Raw genomic sequence first — 23,197 nt, forward strand, 5'->3', positions numbered from 1 at the left:
TTGACGGATCTGTCTTTTCAAACCCACCCACTCCCTGGAGCCGCACTCAGCCTGCCTTTCACTCATCTTTCCTGCCTGGCTCCTTGACCCAAAGGAGAGTTCTTTTCCTCCCGAAGGGCAAGGTAATGGAAGGGCGAGGGTGACCAGTTGCTTAAGATTTTCAACAGTTTTATTTTTATACTTTCAGTTGAAGCCAACGCCACACGCACGCGCGCGCACACACACACACGTATATAGCTGTATCTATATTTAAATCATTAAACATGTATTTTCATTGATAGGGCTCATTTTAAAGCCAACCTTCCAATAACAAAATAATAACGAGGATCATAAAAATAATAATTTCCCCTCTACAGCAAAGGTGACAAAATGACAAAAGAACTCTTTAATTCTGGGGCTTTATTTTAATTTTTTTTCTTTTTAAGATGCTACATAGTCGAACAGAATTGGATTGGTCTTTTATGGCATAAAATTAATTTACAGTCAAACTCTCAATAACTACTTGACGACTATCTGAAGAGCCTGTGGCCCCTCTCCCGGCCCCCACCCAGCTGGCTCCCTCTCCGCCACCACCCTGCCGCCCCATTTCGGGCCAGGGCCACACGGGAAAGGTCAGGACCAGACTCGGGGCGCACGTGCTGGAAGTGTAAGTGGTGGCTGAGGGACAACGAAGGAACAAGAAAGAACGTCGGCTACTCTTCTCCATCAGAAAGGGTGACAGAGTTGACCGCTGATACTAAGAAAAATTCCCTCTCGGTGACGGCTGTTGTTCGTCTACACAGAGAAACGCTTCGTGGCAGCTGTTCCCCAACGTTCACAGCACCCCCACCTGCATCGACGCGCAGAGCCCAGAGCCTCGGGGGGGGAGGGGCCCGCAGCCCTCCGGCAGCACAGGTGATTTGGAGGCCACAGCATTAATCATGATCTCGTGGCAATAAGGAAACATGAGAGGAAATACATTAAATAAGTTAAATATGCGTTACACATCTCTGAAGAACAATTCCATCTCGCTACATGAACCAACAGTAATTCAGCTTGGTCCCTTTCAGAGAACAAAGCATTGACTTTAATTTCCAAAGTGGTGGGTCAGTCGGTCACCGTCCGCCTCCCGCTCCCGACGGGCAGATCTGACGCTGCCACAGCACAATTCTTCTGGCTTCTGACCCTGTTCGTCAGTCCCAGGGAACCGACGGCCAGGGCAGAACGTGGAGAAGCAGCCCGGGGAGCGAGGGGGCGGGTGGGGGGTTGCTCTGGGGAGGGGACGGCCCTCCCCACCCCCACCGCACCGGGCTCCGGCTCCCCTGAGGGCCAGCACCAGCCGGCAGGAAGACTGTCTCGTTCTAAGAGAGGTAATCAGTCCAGCCACACGTACCAAGGCTACAAATGTTTAAAATGACACTTCCAACATGCCATCATGGTTTAATCACGGTTTCCCTTGTCATTCACAAAGATCATTATGTTCCCCCGATCACTTACTATACATTTTTAACTTTCTAAAAGATTGTTACTTTATAATTTGTGTGTGTGTGTGTGTGTGTGCGCGTGTGTGTGTGTGCGCACGCGTGCGCACGCGTGGGGAGGGGGTAATTTAAAGGCAAGACCTGTGAGATGTCATCATACATTAACTTCTTTTGACACATGGTTATGATAAATTCAAACCCCACAGAATGGCGGGCCCGTCAACGCAGTGTGCCACCCTCCGCCTGCCGCGTCTACAAGGCGATCTTCCCTATGATCACACCGACAATGAAGAACAAAACCACGAGAGCAAGGAGCCGGGCGCTGAGGCCCTCCTCCTTCCCAGCCGTGGCTGACGCGGGGACGGGGCTGTGGCTCTGCACCGTCTTCCTCATGCGAAGTCCGTCTTCTTCCTACGGAAGCAAATGCACATTTTCAAAGACAACCCAAGGCCCCAGAAGCAGAAGTCAGCTGTACAGTTTAGCAGAGCAGGGTGGGCTTTTAAGCACAGACTTGGATCACGTGGTGTGGTCCAGCCTCCTCACTTTTCAAAGGGAGAAACTGGATCCCACAGAGAAGAAGGCACTGGCTTGAGGCCAGGGAGAAAACGCTGCCAGCAGCCGGCCCCTCTTTCCTTCTACCCACCTACACGAGGCTGCCAGTGTACCTTTTTATACCACACATCTAAAGCAGGGCCTCGGTTCCCCGTGACTTACAGAGAAAAAGCTCCCGACGGGGTCCGCCAGGCACATCTGAGACCTGGGACCACCCACCGTCCTGGCCGCGTCTCCGGGCCACCCTTCTACACCCGACCCCAACCCTCTCTGTCCTTCTTCCTCTGATGAGCAGTCTTCCCTGCTCAGGTCATCAATGTGTGAACGACAGGCATTTCCCGAAGCACAGATCTAAAAAATCACAAGAAGCTACACAGGTAGGGGGCCCACAAGGCTTCCAGTGCAGAGCTCTGTAGTTGATGAGTTACATGGAGACTGCTGGATAGAAAACAATGGTATCTGGAATAATATTAAAATGTGACACAGTTTGATCAATGCATCTCAAATATTTTCGACTTAAAGCAAGGAATTCCCGCCAAAGGAGCGACATCCTTTTTCACATCTCTACAGACATTCGGCCACACTTTTCCCTCAACTACGTAGATATGCACAGAATAGAAACCCTTTCTTTCTTCACTGATCCCAAGGCCCAGTGCACATTCCTCAACAGGGCATGCGTCTCTCTACGTGGTCCCCGGCGTGCCTCCGGCTAACGACCCCGTCTGCTCATCCCCAGACTCGTAGGTCCTGGAGACAACAGGCAGCCAGCCCGCCAAGCTGACTCTCCAGGCACTTGGGGCCATCTCTGCGGGACCACTCATCAGTCGGGTCTCCGGGACCCGTGTCCGTGTCTCCCCAGCGACCCCGGTCAACGGGGAGCTCCTCCACGGCAGGGACAGCTCACGTATGCACCCGCAGTGCCGGGTACAGGGGAGGGCCTCGAGAGATGTGTTGGCCAAACGACAGAGGGAAAGGACACAAAACAAGAAATCGGTGTTTGGCAGGATAAAGAATCTTCTAGCGTCAAGACTGGTCTGCTAGTATTGTGAAGATGTTCTGCTCACGGGGCATGGCCAACACCACTGCACAGTGATGAATGAGCGGCGTTATTCGATTAACTTCAAAAAAAAAAATGGGCACAGCAAAATACAGCATTTATTCTATTGGGTTTATATAGAAGCTATTTCTACCTATTTATCACTTTAAACGTTTCTGAAGAGAAATACACTCAAGGAGAAGCTTCAGGCAGATCTTAGATTTTTAGCCAAAAAGTAAAGTGTCAGCTTCATAATTTACTCCATACTAAAAGTTACTGAATGAGGCACATCAAGATTCCTGCAAAGAAAGAAGATGATGCCATTTTCCAGACACTGTCAGTTCTCCTGTATGTACTACACTGTCAGCATGAAAGAAGGAAAAGTCAACTGAGCTGAATTTCTCATGTGCATCTGGTGCCACGGTAGTTAAAGAGCGACAGTCCAGGGCCTGGTTGGGCAGCAGGACCGAGAAGAAGACAACAGGCCGGCCTCATACTTAAGCTGCAACAGAAGTTCCTAGGATCAGATGCTCAGAAACCTCTTCAAGACCCAAGACCCCGTCTGAAACACACATACTCTTAAAGCCAGGAGGGGCCTCAGACACGTTCTGTGAGTGGAGGCCCAGGAGACGCCGTGACCACCACAGACTCAGAGCGGGTCAAGTGTGAGCGCTCACTACCACAACACGTGAGGGCTCCGGGGCCAAATGAGGTACGCCCTGCCTCCCCCCTCCCCCACCCGTGCAGCCCGACCCTCTAACGCCAGTGCCGACCCCTCCGTCAGCATCCGCCCGCCGGAGACTCGGGGGTCTCCTTCTGTGGGCTCCACCTGTCTGCCGTGACAACTTCCTGTCTCCGAGCTCCTCACCACATTAGTAGTTTGTTGAGACCCTACTGCCCAGACCCACGTAGAATCTCCAAAATCCAGAGTGACGCCTGTGTTAAAACAGAGTACAGGTCAGTATTTACCCTCCTAAAAAAGGGCTCTCATCCAGTGGGGATGGAGTAGGATTTGAAAATGTGAAGTCAGGATACCCACTGTGGTTTTGTTTTTAATCTCAGAATTTATCTTCAATTTATACTAGTGGGAGGATGACAGAGGCTTTGTTTCTCAACACGAGGACAAGAGTCTGCAGGCTGAAGCGGGAGAATGGGAAAGATGGGGACTCTGGGGCACACAGCCCGGCTTCTCATCTCACTGACCGTGTGATCTCAGGCAAGTCACTTAACCTCTCTGTTCCTCAGTTTCCTCATCTGTAAAGTGGGGATGATGATAATCCCTACACTTCACCAAAGGGTTTAGAAGATCAAATAAATTATAACACACAAAGTACAAGGGAACAAGAATTTGAATAGCTGAGAAACTTCTGCTCAAGGGACGCTGGTTAATTACAGGGCAGGGGGTTGGTTGTTCAGAGCTCTTTTGAGAACCTGATGAAAGCCACAGACATCTCTCCCTGAGGAAAGAATGTGCAAATACAAAACAACTCTACAAATTCAGGGATTCATCAACTTCACCACCCAAGACCACAGGAGGAAAGCCCTTGTTTTCTGCAGATTGTCAGGAATAAAATACCACTAGGGCACCTGGCTGGCTCAGTCGGTACAGCATGTGACTCTTGGTCTTGGGGTCGTTGAGTTCGAGCCCCATGTTGGGTGTGGAGATTACTTAAAAGACTTATAAACTCTTTAAAAAAACAAAAAAGAAAGAAAAGACAAGAAAAGACAAGAAAAGACAAGAAAAGACAAGAAAAGACAAGAAAAGACAGAAAAGACAAGAAAAGACAAGACAAGAAAAAAGAAGAAAAAGCCATTACCTTGAATTGCTTGTTCTCCTCCCGCAGCCTCTGAACTTCACCTTGCAGCCTCTTACACTCCTCCATGACCTTCTTAACCTCAGTGTCATCCAAAGAGGAGCTCAGAGCTTTAGACACCGTTGGGGTTTCTGTCTTGGATGCGGTTGTGGGTATGATTTTATTTATTTCTACATCATGCTGTTCAGAAATAAATGAAAGCCCAAGTGTCACCAACTATGTAATAAAGGACTTTTTTATGCAAAGTAAAGTAGTTCTCAGCAAACACCACACGTGGTAGTGTTTCATCCACACTGTAAAATGCCACATTTATTTTAAAAATGGATCACTTTATCTAGTATCTTAATAATCTAAAGCAACGGGGCCCCAGAAATTATGGATGAGGGCAAATAATGAAGTTCGGCTGAGACTAATACTTCAAAGAAAGAGGAAAAGGGCCGTGCATACCGCACTAGCAAATCCCCGCCATGCAAACAGTAGCGTATCGTAATCGTACAAGCTCAGGAGTTCCTGGCCACGAGTTACTGTCACCAGGAAGCCCTGAACATCCCCAGGATGGGCTGGGACGGTGGAGGGGGGACGGGGGAGGCCAAGGAGAACGTGACACCGAGGGCGATTTATGTCACGAACTCAGAACTCTGAAGCTGCGTTGCAGGTGAAACGAGCTCGGCGTCTGTGATATGTCAATCCAGGGACGTGCGCGTCCCCCACGTCCCGGCCAAGACGGTCACGACGGCCTCCAGACAGTGCCCGGGGCGGGGATGTTCAGGTGTGCCGGGGAAAATAGAACAGGCGGGGACCAGCGTGCTGAGGGCTCCGTGCGGCCCCCGGAAAACGACTAGCTCTCCCTATCGCACCCTCGGGCTCGACCCCTCGTCTTCCAGAGGAGAGGAGGGGTTCCTGCCAGGGCGCCCCCCCCCACCCCCGCCTCCACAAAGCTGGCTCGGCACAGGGCCGGGAGCCGAACAGCGATGCCGACCTTACCGGGATGTGCAGCGGGAAGAGGAAAAAGCAACAACAAAACAGCCCACTACCCATCCGAGAAACAGGATAACGGCAGTGGTCAGTCACTGAGCAGGAAGAAAATACTAAGCAGTGGTGACACGTTATCAACAGCATCCCTGGACGCTGCTGTGGACGATGTTAACAATGTGGGCGCTTCGATTTCCCAACCCTAGCTATTAACAGCCAGGGTAGTTGAATATTCTGTGTGTTTCAAACAGTGCTTTTAATACAATTGAAGCTTTTCTGACTAGGTTGAAAGAAGGTCCAAATTAGCACTTCGGATACAGTCTTCTCTCTTCAACTGGCCACAGGCAAGGGCCATGACAGGCTTGTCCCTTGACTTCCCAGAGAAAAGCCAGTCGACAGCTTGGAGGAAGCCGGTCCTTTCAGCGACCCCCTCCGGCAACACGGGGGGGGGGGGGGTGTGTGTGTGACTCCCAATGGAGGCGATGATTCCGCCCCCACCCATGCACAACGGGCAATGTCTGGAGACACCTTTGGTTGTCACACGAGAGGGGGGCTACTCGCATCTAGTGAGCAGAGGCCAGGGGTGCTGCTGAACAGCCTACAAGGGCCAGGATGGGCCCCCAGCAGAGGATGACCCACCCCGATGTTAATAGTGCTGAGGTTGAGAAACCCTAAAGAGGCAGGAGGGGGAAGGGGAAAGAGCGGACGGACAGGGAGACCCGCGACGGAGGTCTGTGGAACAGAACCCGAGAGCCTGTCCGTCAAGCACCATGATCAACGGCAAATTATTCCCTGTTTCAGACTCACCCACTGTTTTACAGCAACCTATAACTTTGCCAAGTCAAAGAAGTGCTTTAGGATTTAGGACATTGCAACGGCCAACAGGTTGCACTTTTTAAGAAAAAAAAAATTGTTTCAATTAGGTGTCTTTCTGCAAGCCTCTCAAAGGCTGATTTCCTGGAGGCCCGCTTACTTGTTGACTTCAGCTTATTTTTTTCATCACACGTCAGAGGAAGGAAAATAATTTGCCAACTTAAATCTTGGTTTTGTACGAGATGGTATGCAAATAAGCATCAGCTTGCAACATTCAATTATTGTTAACCGTAAACATACTTACTGGTTTATCATTTTCTGCTGGCAATTCAAACACACATCTAAGTTTTGAATCCATAAGGTCTTCCGGTTTTGCCTCCTTCCACTAAAACAATTTAAATTTAATAATCAAGATATTACAAAGCTGCCGGAGGAATGATTTTCTTCCTATAACTGACAATTTCAGAAAAACACGCTCAATGAGGAAGCCCTGATGTGTATCGAATAAGGAACTTAGGTCTGCAGAGATTTCAGTAGTTCTAACGACAAGATTAAACACACAGCTTTCCCCGAACGCTTATCACGCTTCACAAGCCCAGTCCCGCCGCCCGATCCCTCCACACCAACCAATGCTCCTCCCTGCTGCTGCTCTATGGGAAGCGCGTGGAACAGAGACGACTGACCATCACCGAAGGAAGAGGAATTGTCTAAATTACGTCCGAATGACCGGAGGCAACTTTGGCTCTCCTTAGGAAGATAAAATGGACTTTGCGGGATACACCCTTCGTAGAGAGAGGCAACGTACACTACCTGGGAGTGGACTTAGAACCACACCTCCCACTACCAACGGGGCACAGCTAGCAAGCCAGTGTCCGGGTGGCCCCCCACTCCCTCCAGCCTGCTGGTGGGAACACCTTGCCGGCTAAATCAAATCCATGCTCTGGCATGATGTGCTCCTGGCTCGATCCCCCTCCTCCTGGCAGTGAGGACGGGAATCCCAGGGCATGCTGAGAAGTGCAGGCCAGCACGGCAGGACGTTTACACTACTCCCCCCTCACCCGGGACCATGCAGGAGGCAGCCAGAGCAACAGTGGTCGCAAGAGCCAGCAACGCGCCAAACATCAGAGCAGCCAGATGCATCGGGGCAGGTCCATTCAGTGGAACCGCACGCCATTCAAATGATACCAAAGAGTGTTTGCTCGCACCGAACATTAAGTGAAGAAGCCAGAAACAAGATCTTAAGTTTGTTCCTCTGTACGCACACACGAGCACACGTCTGTGTGCGTGTGTGTGTGTGTGTGTCAAAAGAGCATCAAGCAAGGATCACCGCTGGACGCTGCAACCACCGGGTGAGGGCGAGACTGCTGGCGAGCAGGACGTTCACATGGTCTCCAAGTACCTGATTACTCAAGGGTATCACAGAGTACCTATTCCCCAAGGGGCAACTGCGCTTGGACGCGGGGACGTTGGCAGTCACCTCGCCATCGCAACCAAGTGATCCAACTTAGCATCACCAATAGAGGGACGAGCCAGTACTCCGTGCCTCCTGGTACGGTGCGTACAGGATGTTACTTACGGAATATTCTTGCCAAAACGCATTTAACCTGAATGTGATCGTGAGGAAATAACCGAACAAGTCCAGAATGTGGGGCATACAACAAGCTAACTGGCCTGGACTCTAAAAACTTCAAAGCCACGAAAACAAAAAAGGTTGAGAGTACTCTACTAGACTAAGAACAACTCCAGGCCAGTCTGGAGTAACTGGAAAATGCTGCATCAGGGTCTTTCTGCTAGATAATATGACTGAATTAACGCCAATTTTCTCAGCCAGGGGGACAGTGCTGTGGCTACGCCAGAGACTGTCCCCGCCCTGAAGCACGCACGACCGAAGAGTCGTGAAGCCTGCATCTTACAACCAAGCGGTTCAGCGAAAAAAGAGTTTACAACAGAAATGAAGCAAATGTGGCCAAGTGTTAGATGGTAAATCTGGGCAAAGTTTATATGAGTAGTCATGATATAATTTTTTCTACTTCCTGTACATCAAAACACACACAAAAAAATAGTTTAAAGAAATGGCACAAGGCTCTCAAAAACAGTGGTTAGGTCGAGCATAAGCAAATCTTTTAGTTTTAGTTACTTTTGGTTTTAGTTTTGCTTACGTGTGTATTTCCACGGCTTCCTACGATGGACATTCCCTAGAAGAATTTTTAACTCTTATAAAAATCATCCTAAAGGGAGCGAAACGGGGGCCTGGCCTACGACGGCCCTCAGACACGGCAACTCTGGACTCCGTGCCCCGTGTCGGAGACACACAGCACGCTGGGTCCCACGGCAACGGAGTCAGTTGGGTTTTTAGCCCCATTTTACAGGTGACCAGACCCTGGGGAGAGTTAATGAAAACTGCCCGCGGCCACAACGGTAGGAAAAGGCAGGACTCAGCTCCACACCACAGACGCCCAAGCCCACGCTCTGGTCTCTGAGCCATGCAGCCAAAGCCAAGCAGAACACACTCTTGGAGTCCCCAGCGTCCCATCTGCCACGTATTTCCTCGCTCACACAAATCAACGTGAAGTGACACATCACGTTCTGGGAAACAGAAGAGAAAGTAGTGAATGCCTCAACAATCATTCTTAGGAAAAGGGGAAGATTGCCTATTATCACCAATCTCTCTCGAACCTCAAAGTATCTGGCTTCCCCTTTATTTCCTGCCCCAAACGTGAACATCCACCAGGATGGCCAGTAATGCTTTTCTAAGACTGACCGAAAAGGCCGAGCGGTGACACTGGGACGAGGCGGGAAGCTGTGCGTAAAAAGCCCTCAGCACAGAATTTTGGAAGAGAAAAACCACAGTGCCGTGTGAGCCACCGCAGTCTCACGTCTGCAGGCACACCTCGGGTGACCGGTCTCCTAGCCTGGGCTGGCGAGCTGGAAAGTGATGGAACCCTGCCCTTCTCTCCCATCCGTGAGGACTGGCCAGTCCGGCCTAGCTGGGGCGGTGGCCCAGGAGGTTATCCACACATGATTCCCATGGCACCAGAATGCCTGCTGATTCATTTAAATGCGTAAGGAGCCTATTTTCAGGAGAATTCCCATTATAATCTTTTTCCAGAAAACCCAGTAATATAGTATCACTTCTTTGTTTTATAAAAACAAAGCCATCTTATTTTTACCAAAATTAGAGACAGAGTTTAACACGTATTGAAGCAGAGAAAAATGAAATGAGGGAAACAAGGGAGGCAGGGGGGGAATCCATGCTTACCAGAAACAAGCAAAAACTCAACCCTTAAGCATCAGAGGACATTTAGCATCCCACTCTCTCACGTCCCTCTGGGTTCTTGGGGGAGTGATGGGGAGGACACGGTAAGAAATGTCCCGTATAATGAGAGGTATCCTTTTCTGTGGGGGATGGGAGGGGAGACACATAAAGGGGAGGGAGTCCTCAAACATTCAAGACACCATCCATCAGAGCAAGGAAGTGCTGAAGCTAACGGATGTGAAAGTCAGAAGAGTATTCTGGAAAGTTCCATAAAAGGTGAAAATCAAAGTTTGAGAAAAACCGGAAAGGCAGTCAAAGTACAAACCTCCTTGAAAACAACACTCCCCTTTAAAAGCAATGTTGACACATTTTGAAATGCATGCACCCAAAATTCTGCACCTCATCATTTTCTTTGAATTACTGAAAACAAAAGAAAACAAGTAAGAAGCATTCGGTACTTACTACTGCTTCCATATCAGAAGTGTCAGTTGGAGCAAACATAGACTGAACCATAAACTTGTGTTTACTTTTCTCATTGGGATCATAATCGAAAGGCTGTAACATCACTGGGAAAGAAAATATTTCATTAGGAGGGTCAGAGCTCGGTTAGCAGCAGCCATTTGTCACGTTCAAACCCGCATTCCGGTCGTACAGCAGCTTACCAGGGCTCTCGCCGAGCCTCCCGACACCCAGGTGAGCTTAGCAGGGCAAGACGACCGGCGTCTTCTCGGCTCTTCTGGGCTCAAGCCTGAGATCCAGAAAGGCCGGGGGCCTCGCCCCACGCCACGCGGCGGGTAGCGGCACAGCCGACTCGGGCGGGGGATTCGGGCCTCCCGACCCCGTCTGCCGCCCTTTCCCCACCGTGCGCCTGGCACCGCGTCCGCCACGGCCCTTGCGGGACAGGTGAACCGGCGGAAACGGCACCTGCCGGTGGTGCTCCGGGGAACACGCCCAAACCATCTCTTCAGGAAGTGAAACGATAATCCAAGACATTTAAGTGACTGTTGAGTTTTAGCTTTTCTCTGTCCCATTTCCCGTATAAGGCATTCAAGGTAGCGTTGCAAATACGATCTGGCCGATAGGACGTCAGGAAATGTTCACAGCCCGCACACTCACAGCGAGGGGCAAACACCACCTGGGTGCACCCCACATTTTCTCCCCAAACCTGGAGGGGCCTCCCAGAAAGGCTCCCTTGGCTACGTCACACCCACTGCACTGAGGAGGCCCCTTCCCGTTCCCACTGGCTTCCTTACAACCCACCCTCCTCGTTAAATGGTGGCGGCTTTATTTTTGTTTTAATTTTTCTTTTATGTTTATTTTTGAGAGACAGAGAGACAGAACGTGAGCGAGGGGGGGGGAGACGCAGACTCCCAGACAGGCTCTGACGGCACAGAGCCCGACGCGGGGCTCGAACCCATGAGCCGTGAGATCGTGACCTGAGATGAAGTCGGATGCTTAACCGACCGAGCCACCCAGGCGCCCCAAATAGTAGCGGCTTTAAAATACAGCATCTGCTACAAGGCTCTGGCCAAAGCACACACCTGGCTAAGTTCTCCGACACACAACCTCTTCACACGCAGGAAAAGGCATCCGGACCCCGCTAAGAGCCGACGTGGACTCGGCATCTCCCACGCGCAGGAACCCGGGCTGTACTTCAGGTCTACTATTAGCTCATTTAGTCTGTGCGAGGTAGGTACCGCTCCGGAAGTTGTTTTAATGCCCGTTGCAGGCGAAAAAACCGAAGCACAGAAAGGTTACCCGACTCGCCCGAGGTCACAGCACGAAGGGGCGGACGCTCAGAGCGGGCGGGCCTCCGCCAGCGACCGAGTCCCCACCCACTAAGGGCGCCAGCCGCCGTCGTTCTCCACCGGCACCTCTGCCGCGCAACGCTCCCCGGTGTCCTCCTGCCTCTGAGCCCCCCTCTGAAGTGCCATGACCAACCGCCCCTGCAGCCGAGAGGGGGCCCGCGTCCTCCACCCTAGCTTACAAAGGAAGAGCAACACACGGAAGCGACTTCCTCAAAGCCACGGTGCCAGGAAGCAGCGCAACTTCTCCGAGGGGCCAAGTGCAAGCCAGCACCCCCTTCGGCCACACCGGTCGCTCCAACATGAGGCAGACGCACACCCTGCACCCCAGGAGCACCGCCACGCACCTCGCGAAGGACCGCGACGGAGAGGAGAAACGCAAACAGCTCGGCCATTCAGGCTGCGGAGGCAGAGTCCCCTCCCTCTTGGGGACACAGAAAGTCCACTGCAGTCTGACAGCACGGGCGGTCACCCGGGCGGTCCCGCGGCCCGCATCACCCATCTGAGTGCTCTGAGCGACAGGAGGCGTTACCGGGAAACTTCTTCAGGACAAAAATCGATAAACGTGCAAACCTTTTTAAAAGTCAGGGCTTACGCACACACGACATCAAGTCTAGAGCCAACAAAGTTGTCCCGAGTACCCCAAATTCAGCATGACCATCAGCGGGGAGAACAAAAGGTCACTTAAAACACAGGCCACTGAGGTGTAGGCGCACGGTTCCCTCGCGAAAGAGCAGTCCTCGCTGGTGGCTTTGGGCCCGGACGCAGCTAACTCCCACCCTGGCACCACTGAGCTGGCAAGGGCTCTTCTGAGGACAGACCTGGGGGGTCAGTCCACACGTGGGCTTGACATTTAACCTAAGGGACAAGTGACCAGACCAACGGGTCAACAGCACAGACTCTTCTCTTCAAAGTTCAGTTCCCATCATGCTTTTTCCACCCCCAAGACCACAATGAGGAAAACCCACATTATCAACTAAGGAGCCAATGTCTGCACAGGTACCGTCATCCTTCTTGGACGGGGGCTGTCAACCTTTTTTGAAGCTGGGTCAGTCTGCAAACTACTGTCAGATGTTCATTGTTAAAAAGTAATGTGAATCAGGTTTTGAGAATTTCCGGTTTCACGTGGCTGTGACAAAGTCATGCTTTGCTATTCTGTCAGGACAGGAAGGGAGAGAACTGTGTCCTTGACCACACTCAGACTTCCAGCAGCTCACAGGCTCCAGGAGCAAAAACTGCCTCGCCCTTGAGACGGCACTTTCTCGGCTGTGAACGGCCCCCCATCATCCTCCACCATGGAGACCGATGAGGCTGAACCAGAATGATCTGTAAAGAGCCCGCAGTGCTCAGGAGACGACAGCACTCAGAAGACACTGCTCATCTCAGAGAAGCTGGCCTTTTAGTTCAAGCTCCAGTGGGTCACACGTACACAACGGACAGACGGGTCCAGAGAACCCGAGAACGCCCTTCCACCCACAAACAGCCTCGGAGAGACCTGCTGTTCCCTTTCCTTCTTCTCCCCAATCCTGGAAACAGGGCAAGTGAGAAGCAAGAGCCAAGAGACCCGCATGTGGATTCTAGGCCTGCGCTAGGGCAAGACTGACCTTTCCACCTCCCCGCCCCCACCGCTCCGGTGGCGTCACAAGGTCCCAGGAAGGAAAGAAAGACGGCCGCGCGGGTGCCTACTCCCTACCGGGCACCGCAGAAGGCACGCTTGCATTACTTCTCCCATCCGGTCCTCGCGACAACCCACCCAAGAAGCCCGCGCTTCCCCCCAGACAAGGGCTGAGAAAGGCTGACCGGTCTCCCTCGGACCCCACGGCCGGCAGACTGACGATGGAGCCGGCACGCCAACACTGGCCTCGCTTCCAGAGTCAGATTCCACACCCGACTGCTCAAAGCACTTCCACAGACCGAAGCCCCCCCCCCCCCCCCCCCAAGAGGTGATCCAGCAGATCAACGGCGTGGTCGTGGTAATCCCAAGATGTCCGTCCCCGTGCCGGTGCGGAGATGCTGAGATCCGCAGGGCCGGCCGGGCCAAAAGCAGAGCAGAAGCAGCACGGGGCGGGGTCTCCGTGTCAGGTGTCCTGCACACCGGCAGGGTTTTTTAAAGGCCATTTTCCCTTATTAATATCCTGGACGAAGCCGTAACCGTCACTAATTTTACTAAACCTCGACCCCTGACGACACATCCGAACGCTCGGCGCGATGAAATGCAAATGCGCGCGCAGCACCCGCTGTCCCAGGAAAGCGGCCGTACAGCTGTTGGGTCGTGAGCGGAGCTAGGACTTTGTCACGGAACGCCACTTACTCGAAAGAACAATCGACAGAAAAACCACGGCCACGCAGACCTGGCTGGACGGCAGACATCGTCTCGAAAACGAAGTGCGCCTGTCCCTTCAAGAAAACGACTTTTAATAGTTGGCGCCAACGAGAAAATCCAAGCTTTGTACCAAAGATGAGACTCTTGGAAAGCTGGTATCTGCCATCAAGAGCTCAGTCTCCCAAACACTTCAAGACTTTTCTGATGAGATCGGCAATTTTTTGATGCTGTGTCATGAAGTCTGTCAGCATTTGGAAGATCTGCGTGACTCCGCTGATATTCAGTATTCAGAAGCCCATTCCAAGTGCAAGGAGAGACCAACACATTTCAGTGAAACAAAGTTCAAGTAGCTCACGGACATGGCTTCCGATTCCACACTACACCAAACTTGAAGAAAAGTGCCCCTTGTCAAGTTTTGGTGTAGTATTAAAAGTACAATGTCCAGAATTATCTGGAAAGGCTGCTGAAGATACTCCTCCCTTCCTGAACCACAGATGTGTGTAGAGTGGTTTCTCTTCACATACATTCACCAGAACAACACGCTGTAACACACTAACTGCAAAAGCAGATGGGAGAGTTCAGCCCGTCCTCTACCGAGCCAGACATGAAGGAGAGTTACAAAACATGCCAAATAATGCCAGGCTTTTCACTAAATTTTTGAAGTTATTTTTCATTGACTATGTCACTCTTAGCGTGTAAGTGACTCACTAATGTTATTAAATGAATGAGTACGCTTAAAATGTCTCACTTCAACGTATAATATGATAAATACCGATACAACCCACAAATGAAAAAGTTCTTTGGGTCTTCAGTTCCCAGGAGTATAAAAGAGTCTTGAGACCAAACGGCTGAGTGCTAGTATTCTACACAAGCTGCCTCACGTGCCCCTCCAGCAGGAAAATGATCTGGCTAAATCATTCAAGTGAGGCACCGGCAGCTTTGTGTCGTGCCTCTTGGGAGAAAGTGCGGTTTAAAAGAGAGAAGCAACCCGGGCGCCCGGCTGGCTCAGCGGGCGGAGCGTGCGAGTCCTGACCTCCAGGTTGTGAGTTCGAGCCCCAGGCTGGGTGTAGAGATTACTTACAAGTAAGTACATAAAAGAGAAAGTCACTTCCCACACACCGAGCCGTGAGCTCCAGCATGTACCCAGGCCTTGGGTGGAGACGGGAGCGCCCACGCGAGCACACCCACCACGGGAAGGGGTCCGGGGCCCCCCGTGCTCCGCTAACCAAACCTCCTCGCGGCTGCTCGCTCCACCCCTGCAGAAGGGTGCGGAGATCCCCCGCCACCCTCAGACGTCACAGACGTCACCAGCACAACCGCAGGCCTAGAGAACATCCCGCCTCCCGAGCCGCCGCGGTGCGGTCTGAAAGAAGCGCTACAAGGTATCCCTGACGTTCGGACCCGAGTTCAACACGAACGTGACGACAAGAGCAGCGGGGACGGGCGGTAAGCAAATCGCCTCGAAAGAGCACAGGGAGAACAGGGAGACAGCCGCAGGCGGCAGGCCAGATGACCCCTCCGAAGGGTGGGACTCGTGAAATGGAAACACGCGTGCCCCACGCGCTAGCGAGGCCGGCGAGCTGAAAACGCGACACCGTGAGTGAAAACCACGGCCTGCTGGCGGGCCTCCAGGAGACTCGGGGTCCAAGCGGCGCTCAGCCCCTCCCCCCCGGCAACGGTCCCCCTTCCACCTGCCACCGACCAGCTCTCCTTTCCTCGCGGGCTCGCGATCAGCAGCTGGAGAGGACAGCAAGTGTCCACCCAGACCTCCAGAAGCTTCGTAAACCCTTGCTGTGCCCAGAACGCACAGCCTGTCCACCGCTGCCCCCAACTCACGCCAGAAAGTCTGTATTTCTCAGCTACCACCACGTCCTGCCCAGTTCAGTTTGCTACTCCCTATTAGCTGGAACTTTATGAGAACATGACAGAATAAATGTTGTTAATCGTTTGTTCTTTCAGCTCCATACATGCAAATGGTGACAGAAATTATGTACTTTTTTCCGTGACAGGCTATAAAAGAGCTTCCCATTAACTTAATTCATTTCACTTGAATATCGGAGACACTGATGATAAAACCCTCTTAAACGAACCATCTATCCTACTTTTAAAATGTATGTGCTGATACTACATTAAAAAGAAGCCGGTTACCAGGAGACCGCTCACCATTCACCAACATTAACGCTTTATGAAACAATGTCGGCCGTGTCACAGATGGCAAAAGCAGGGTCCTGCTAGGAAAGGGCCTTCGGGGGTCATAAAAGAGAGGGTCGGTAAGATCAGACCTTCTTCAGAAGAGAAGAAATGCAGAATATATGCCACTTACCACACACACCCCTCAGAGAAGTGACGAGCTGACTGAGCACAGGACAAAAGCTTCCCAGGAGAAGCCAGGCAAGTTACACATGCACTTTCGTCCGCATCGCGGTGCGAACAGAGCAAGCGAATGAAAGTCTTGCAAGCACCACGGCACACGCTTTATTATTTTTTAATCTCAGAATCTTTTCTTTTTTCTTTTTTTCTTTTTTACTTTAGAGAGAGAAGAGTGCAAGCAGGGAAGAGGGGCAGAGATGGAGAGAAAGAGAGAGAGAGAGAGAGAGAGAGAGAGAGAATATGAATGAATGAATCCCAAGCAGGCTCCATCGTCACTACGATCATGACCTGACCTGAAACCAAGAGTCAGACGCTCAACCGCCTAAGCCACCCAGGCACCCCTGACCTCATCATCTTACCATCAAGATGTCTCTCTCCTCATTTATGTGACCAAATCTCAGCTCAGGCCTCCACGGACATCTAGATTTCTCCACCTAAGAGATCTTCTCCCTTCCTCCCAGTTTCTCTTCCAAATCAAGTCACCCTGCACAGCCCCTATAACCCTACAAATGTCATCTCCCCCCTACACACCCTACTCACCCTCACCATATTCCTCAGACCAAAACCCTCCTACAGAACAACCCTCTCTCCCAAGTAAGAGACAATCAGTTCAACTCCTCCCGGTCTCCTCAGATTTCCTGGTCTGAACCCACAACATGGGTGCACGTGTGTTGGCCATGTGCCCACACCCACACAGGGTGCTCTGTCATGACCCCAGCCTCTTCTTATCACGTTGGCCGCACCTGGCATGTCTCTCTGGGTCTTCCTGCCCTACTCACACCTCAATATACCAACCTGCCAGGGCTGAACCCACTAATCTGACTTGGCCATGAGGGGGTCTCAAGGTTCAGCATACGTCAGAATCACCTGGAGTTCTTGTTACAACACAGGTGGCAGGACCCCACCTCCAGAGCTTCTGATTCAACGGACTTGGGGCGGGGCCGCGAACGTGTGTTTCCAACATGGTACTGATTCTGCCGGCCCAGGGACCACACCCCGAGAACGCATGTTCGATACATCGCCTAACATTGGGGCTGCCACCAGAATGCTATCTCACACCCTCATTCTTATTTGGGAACCTTATTCTACCAGTGGACATTGTTGACATGAAGATGCCTAAGCTCCTTCCCATGCGTCTGCCCTTCTACCCAATTAGACCGGGAGCAGGACTCCCTGTTCTGGTGTCTCACGCTCCGGGTGTGCACCTTCTTCCCTTGCAACATTCAAAGCACACCTGAATCGCGTTCCCTCTAGAAACCTCACTGGGGCAGCACAAAGAGAGAAAGCCCTTTTCAACCCTCAACCGTCTGGCTTCCCTTCTCTCCTACCTCCCGGAGCCAGTCACCCTCGTACCCATGGGTTAGGACATAGTTCCCAATCTCCCCATCGCCTCTCCTTCTCCCTCTCTCCCTCCTTTCGTATCACCTGTACACAAACAAGGCTATTCTCTCCCAAACCGCATTTGTGGCGTAGTAAAGTGGTCACCGCTCTGCTTTTCTAAGCTAATCAGAAACAAGTCAGAGCTCACGATCAGCTTAAGAGACTTAAGCACCCTTATCATGAGTACATGTATCCTTCTGTTAGGATTCTCAAAGTCTTGAAACCATAACTGCTTTCTGGGACTCTGCCTATCCACAGATAGGATGGAACTATTGATGGAAGTAGGAATGTAGCAGATAAATAATTTTATCCACTTATAAATAAGTTAACACTGAATTGTCTCTGTGTTCTCCACAGGATTTTCCAATTCAGCACAGCGCATCTCAGATAACAAACTCCCACTGTCTCGTTAATTTATTTGTGCAGAGACTAGTACAAATGTACCTCGGCGTCACTAGAAGATGAGATGTGTCAGATGCAGGCACTGGCCAAAACACAGGGCTCGTTCACTCTTTTTCACAAATATCCTTTAAAATACACACGGTTTTACAAACGCCAACATGCTTTCCTGTCTCCTATGATACTGCACGATGGAATACAACATAGCCTTTCGTGATTCCTCTGGGGATTATGAACACCCATCATATACAATCTGAGAAAGACCTACAAGGGCTCCTGAGATGGATTAACTGAAATACGGAGAACGGTCTGCCCCGAAGCTTGAGCGATCCCAGATCCCGGCTGTGGTTTCCAAATCCTCTCCCTCACTCACTCTTTGTGGTATTCCTGTCCAGCCCTTCCCTGTGGCCACTTCCCAAAGCCCTCTGACCTCATTCCAGCCTGTGATGGGCCGAACACGAGGACAAGGCTAACGGCGAGTTTAAAGTAAGAGTAAACAAGAGAGTCGAGATGAGGCGCTCAGGGGTAGAAATACCCAAGAAACTATCCTGAGTAAAAAGAACGTTACTTTTGGCTGCTCATTAATTTTTTGCTCCTCAGTGACTCTGCAGAAAGCTGAAGCTGCCTTCCACGAAGTGAGGCAGACTCAGTGTCCCTGATAGGTCCTCTTGATCCTGCTCTTTGAAAATGTAAAGAACAAATAAATCGTGTCATACTCCTAAAAAGAGAAACACAGGATTCTTCTTAAGAAACTTAAATAGTACAGTAAACTTTGAAAAACAAATCTTAAAAAACATAATTAGGCTGAATTTTTGTTAATTTCCTTTTGTAAAACACCACAATCTCTCATCTGGTGAAAAAGATTAAAGACATCTTTTAAGTATAAATGTGAGCTGTTCTTATCTGAGAGCAATAAACTTGGTTCGTGAAAACCATTTATAAAAGAGTTCGCTTATCAGAGACTTCCAAAGCAAATGATCAAACGAAGAAGAATGCTGCTGTTAAGATGCCCAAACCCCCCAAATTTAGCTCCTACCATCAGCACTTGACAGATGAATGGCTGACTTCTCTCTCTAAGGGCAGTGCGCTTATATGCTGGTGCTAATCACCTAAAAGCCGCAGCCCAAGGTTGACGGGTCCAGGGCAAGCAAGCAGCTCCGTTAAACTGAGTCAGCAAAACCTTAAAAGGATTAATTATCAATGGCAATACTACCCAATTACATTAATTGACCAATGTTTCCATCCAAGAAGAGTTGCTGATATTCATTCTCTCTCCTTAGGATTTTACTGGAAGAACTTTATGCTTTAAAATGTGATTGAAATAAGTGCTGAAAAGGGCTGTATGTCAGGAGTGAATACTGCTCCTTAATTCTTTGAATTTTAATTTAAAATACAGATGCAGACACTAAATTTGTTTGTCTTTAATCCATTTTCAATTCCCAGGGTACACTTAGTAAAGTGTATCTGTACCTAAATATTGGTATCTTTAATGACTCTTTCCAACGCCCCCCCCCCACCACAGATATTTTGCATTTCTAATTTGCTTGGTACAAAGGCAACCAATGTGCATAATTGAACTGCAAATGGAAGCATGCTCGCTACTTTAGTGGAATTAGAATTCAGTGAAGGTTATAAAAATATTAAACTTAATATCATATTACAGGAAGCATAAGTATTTTTGATGGGCCCATAATTTTACCACTTCACCTGCTGTATCCGCTGGCAAACATGCTTTGGAATATTAATGGAAAACTCCCTCATTATTAAACTGCAGTATGAAAAAAAAAAAATTCACAACCACTAACAGCTTACCACAAAGACATCTGCAGAAATTATCTCCCTTAAAAATATTTTCCCACCAGACAGTTCAGAAAATAGATTTAATTTTGTAAAGCTAGAACAAATGGGGAGACCCCCCACTGCTTCAAACAATTCATTAATTCAAAAAGTTCTATTTTCCTTGCATTTAAAATCTCAGGGGGGGGGGGGAAATCCCATCTCCTCTTCTGCAATCTCCATTTAAGTGTAGCTATTTTGCTGAGGTCCAGATCTGAATAATTCAAAACCATCTCCAGTAGACGGTGTGTGTCGAGGAGCGAGGGCCAGAACCACGGCCTTCGGGGCCAATTCACGCCAACAGAAAGCCCTCCGCACCCCTCACCTGCCACACTGCCTCGTCCAGCAGGCACAGATCCCAGAACAGGCCGCGAGAAGAAATGGGCCGAGACGAGCATCTACAGAAAGGACAAAGAAGAGGACTCCCACCCTAGACCCAGGTGACCAGACCGCAAATCATCCCTTGGAGAAATCCACGCATTTGTTATGTGTGTTTCCAACACATTCCAGAACATTTGTCATGCCTGTTTCCAACCATTACTTTCCCACCTAGGTTTATAAAACAGAACTGTTATTTTTTCAGGACTCAATAAGTAATTTGCCATCGTCTGAAGACAATAACGTGATAGGTCAGAGTGTGGACTTCTGACGCGCAGCGTAAGCTCCCTTGAGTATCAAGCCTACCTGAAAGCCGAGAAGAGCTTCACGGGGTGTGTTGGGAAGACATCTGACAACTACAAAGTCTCGCCTCCTCCCCCGATACAACCCCGATTTGTGTGCCTTCAAAACCTCGCTCCCTCTGGCCAGCTACCTGGGTGGACATCCTCCTCCTCCTCCTCTTTCCTTCCCGCCCCACTCTCTCAAAGAATGATTTGTAACCTTCCCTGAGAGCGCATCCCAAGAGTTTTCAGAAATGGGAGAGAAATCTTGCACTAGGCATGTCCTCTCCAGGCGTGCTGTGACACTCCGTGTGGTACAGGGCAATACTGGTAGTGATGTTTGAAGCTGATGTGATGACCACCTTTCTACAGACTGTATCTGAGATTTCACTAGAAGACAAATGCGTACCATAGAAAGAAAAAAACCACGTCTCTCTTCTGAAAATCAGAAAAACTCCATTGATTAATAAAATGTATGGAATGAATCTATTTCTAGAAAGGTATCATTCGAATAGGTACAATCCCCCTTCAACAAAAACCAGCCAGTTTTCGTCAAAACTAGGGGGAAGATGATGCCATCACACTCTCGCACCACGCAATCAGTTAACACAGCCCTGGGAAATACTCTGTGAGATAGATGCTACTCCTTCCGCTTTACAAATGAGAAAATTACCAGCTAGAGACAGGAGTGGAGCAGCCAAAGATCAGCCAACAGGTTAAACAGCACCACCACGCTTCCTGCTCAGGTTCCCAGCTCCCAAATCTAGTGAGCTTTGAGGAGAGCGGGTGGCACCAAGCCCGGCCACGCGCACACCTGGGGAAAAGGGAAGGCTGGCCTTTGGACACTCTGCGCTGCCTGTCTGCAGGTGTCTTTCTGGTCCTGAGGATGGTTCCTCTCCCAAAGGAGCCCAGAAACTCTAGGTACTCACCGAGGTGTCATCATATAGCTGCATTTTAAGAGGACCTCGGAGGAGCCCAGGGCTTTTCACATCAAGATACGAAGGTGTAATAGATGACACAATGGCCCCTCAACACATAAAACTGCAGCGAATGGCACAAGCCTCCTTTGCCAACTGGAGACGCCGACCCAGAAAGGCAATGGCATCTGCTTTCACCCACGGGCACCTCAAGCACTGAATAAACACACACCGAACAAAAACAAGGGAGCCCTTTCTCGTGTGCGGACATCATCTTGATTCATCTAGGAGTAAGGCCCACAGACACATGGGTATTTCAGGACTCAATAACGTCCCCCCAGATACATTCCATGTTGAGAACCCATGACGACGCTGTGGAGGCAGCTGCCTATCCCAGAAGCGTCACTGCATCAGGAGCGAGGCTGGTTTCGAACACCAGCTGTGCCACTAATCACCCACATGACGCTAGATAATCACACCCACTCTCCATACCTTACCTTCTTGTGTGCAAGAGAAAGCCCACGACCACAGAATCTTGGGTTTTCCTTAAGCAGGTAATTATAAATCAAAACAAATGCCCAGGGTTATCACTCTAAAAAACATTCCTGTGATGGGGGAAGGAGGACTCTTTCTGAAATACACACACACACACACACACACTCACTCTTATATTTAATACTGGAAAGCACACCTACGCTGTACAACCACCCGTTGAGGCTATTTTATTGAGAAACCATGTTGCTGCCCCCTTATTTACTGTGAAAATTGGTAATTCTCATCTACTGACAACCTGGCTCAAATCTGATATGGGCAAAGAAACGAAGAGGAAAAGAGTAAGTCAATAAAAAGGAATAAAAGATTTCAGCTACCCTTGATTTCAACAGACCAACCGAAACCATATGGATCCAAGGGGTACAGAAATGCCAACATCTCAGACCCCTTCCTTTCCCCAGCGTGCTCAAGTCCAGTCTGGGCTGCAGAGCCAGACAGAATGATCCACACCTTGGCTCTGTCCCTTGCTAGCTTCATGAGCCTACAGCCACTGGTCTCTTTCTCAGTACAAGGCAGGTAACGATGCATTCCTCACAGGGAAGACAACAGAAACTACGTGAGATAATGTGTGTGCTGGCCCAGCACAAAGGAGACCCTCGATAAAACCCGGCTCTCACCCTCCTGACTTCCTGGATAACAACCCAATTCAAGAGTCCAGATCAGGTCTTGCAGCCTCAGAGAGAAGCACACGGGGAGATAGCTGGCGTTGGAGCACCATAATGAGAAAGACCAAAGGATGTGGGGAATGAGAGTTTGCAGAAATGATCAGATAACGAAACACCTTATATCTTTCCAAAGAGGCGAACTGTTTTCTTTTAGGTATCAAATGAATAGCCAAATGCATCACAATCAAAATCTGTTGTGGAAAAAGCCAGTCAGGTACCCGTTTCAAACGAGCAGCAGCCTCTAATGATGCAGAAGCCTTGGTGACACGCAGTCTCCTGAAACGTACAGGATAACCACCCCCCGCCAGCCCCGCCGCAAAGACAGAAGGCACGCTGGATCCAGAAGTTGTGATGCGCTCACTGCAAGTTTATTCCATTCCTAAGAGAC

The 23,197-nt window shown here is 50.1% G+C and overlaps 1 protein-coding gene across 1 annotated transcript in view; it reads right to left on the reverse strand.

Moving 5' to 3' along the window:
* Positions 1 to 226: 226 nt before the first annotated feature.
* The window catches only part of VAPB (VAMP associated protein B and C), a 52,914-nt gene continuing 29,943 nt past the window's right edge, over positions 227 to 23,197 (reverse strand). The window contains exons 3-6 of the mRNA XM_049650556.1: positions 10,366 to 10,469; positions 6,952 to 7,032; positions 4,866 to 5,042; positions 227 to 1,871 (exon numbers count right to left, since the gene is read on the reverse strand). Of these exons, the coding sequence (XP_049506513.1) occupies positions 1,713 to 1,871; positions 4,866 to 5,042; positions 6,952 to 7,032; positions 10,366 to 10,469 (521 nt within the window). The 3' untranslated portion in view covers positions 227 to 1,712. The remainder of the gene's footprint in view (positions 1,872 to 4,865; positions 5,043 to 6,951; positions 7,033 to 10,365; positions 10,470 to 23,197) is intronic.

The sequence above is a fragment of the Panthera uncia genome (genome assembly GCF_023721935.1).
Source record: "Panthera uncia isolate 11264 chromosome A3 unlocalized genomic scaffold, Puncia_PCG_1.0 HiC_scaffold_11, whole genome shotgun sequence".
Classification (NCBI taxonomy): Eukaryota; Metazoa; Chordata; class Mammalia; order Carnivora; family Felidae; genus Panthera; species Panthera uncia.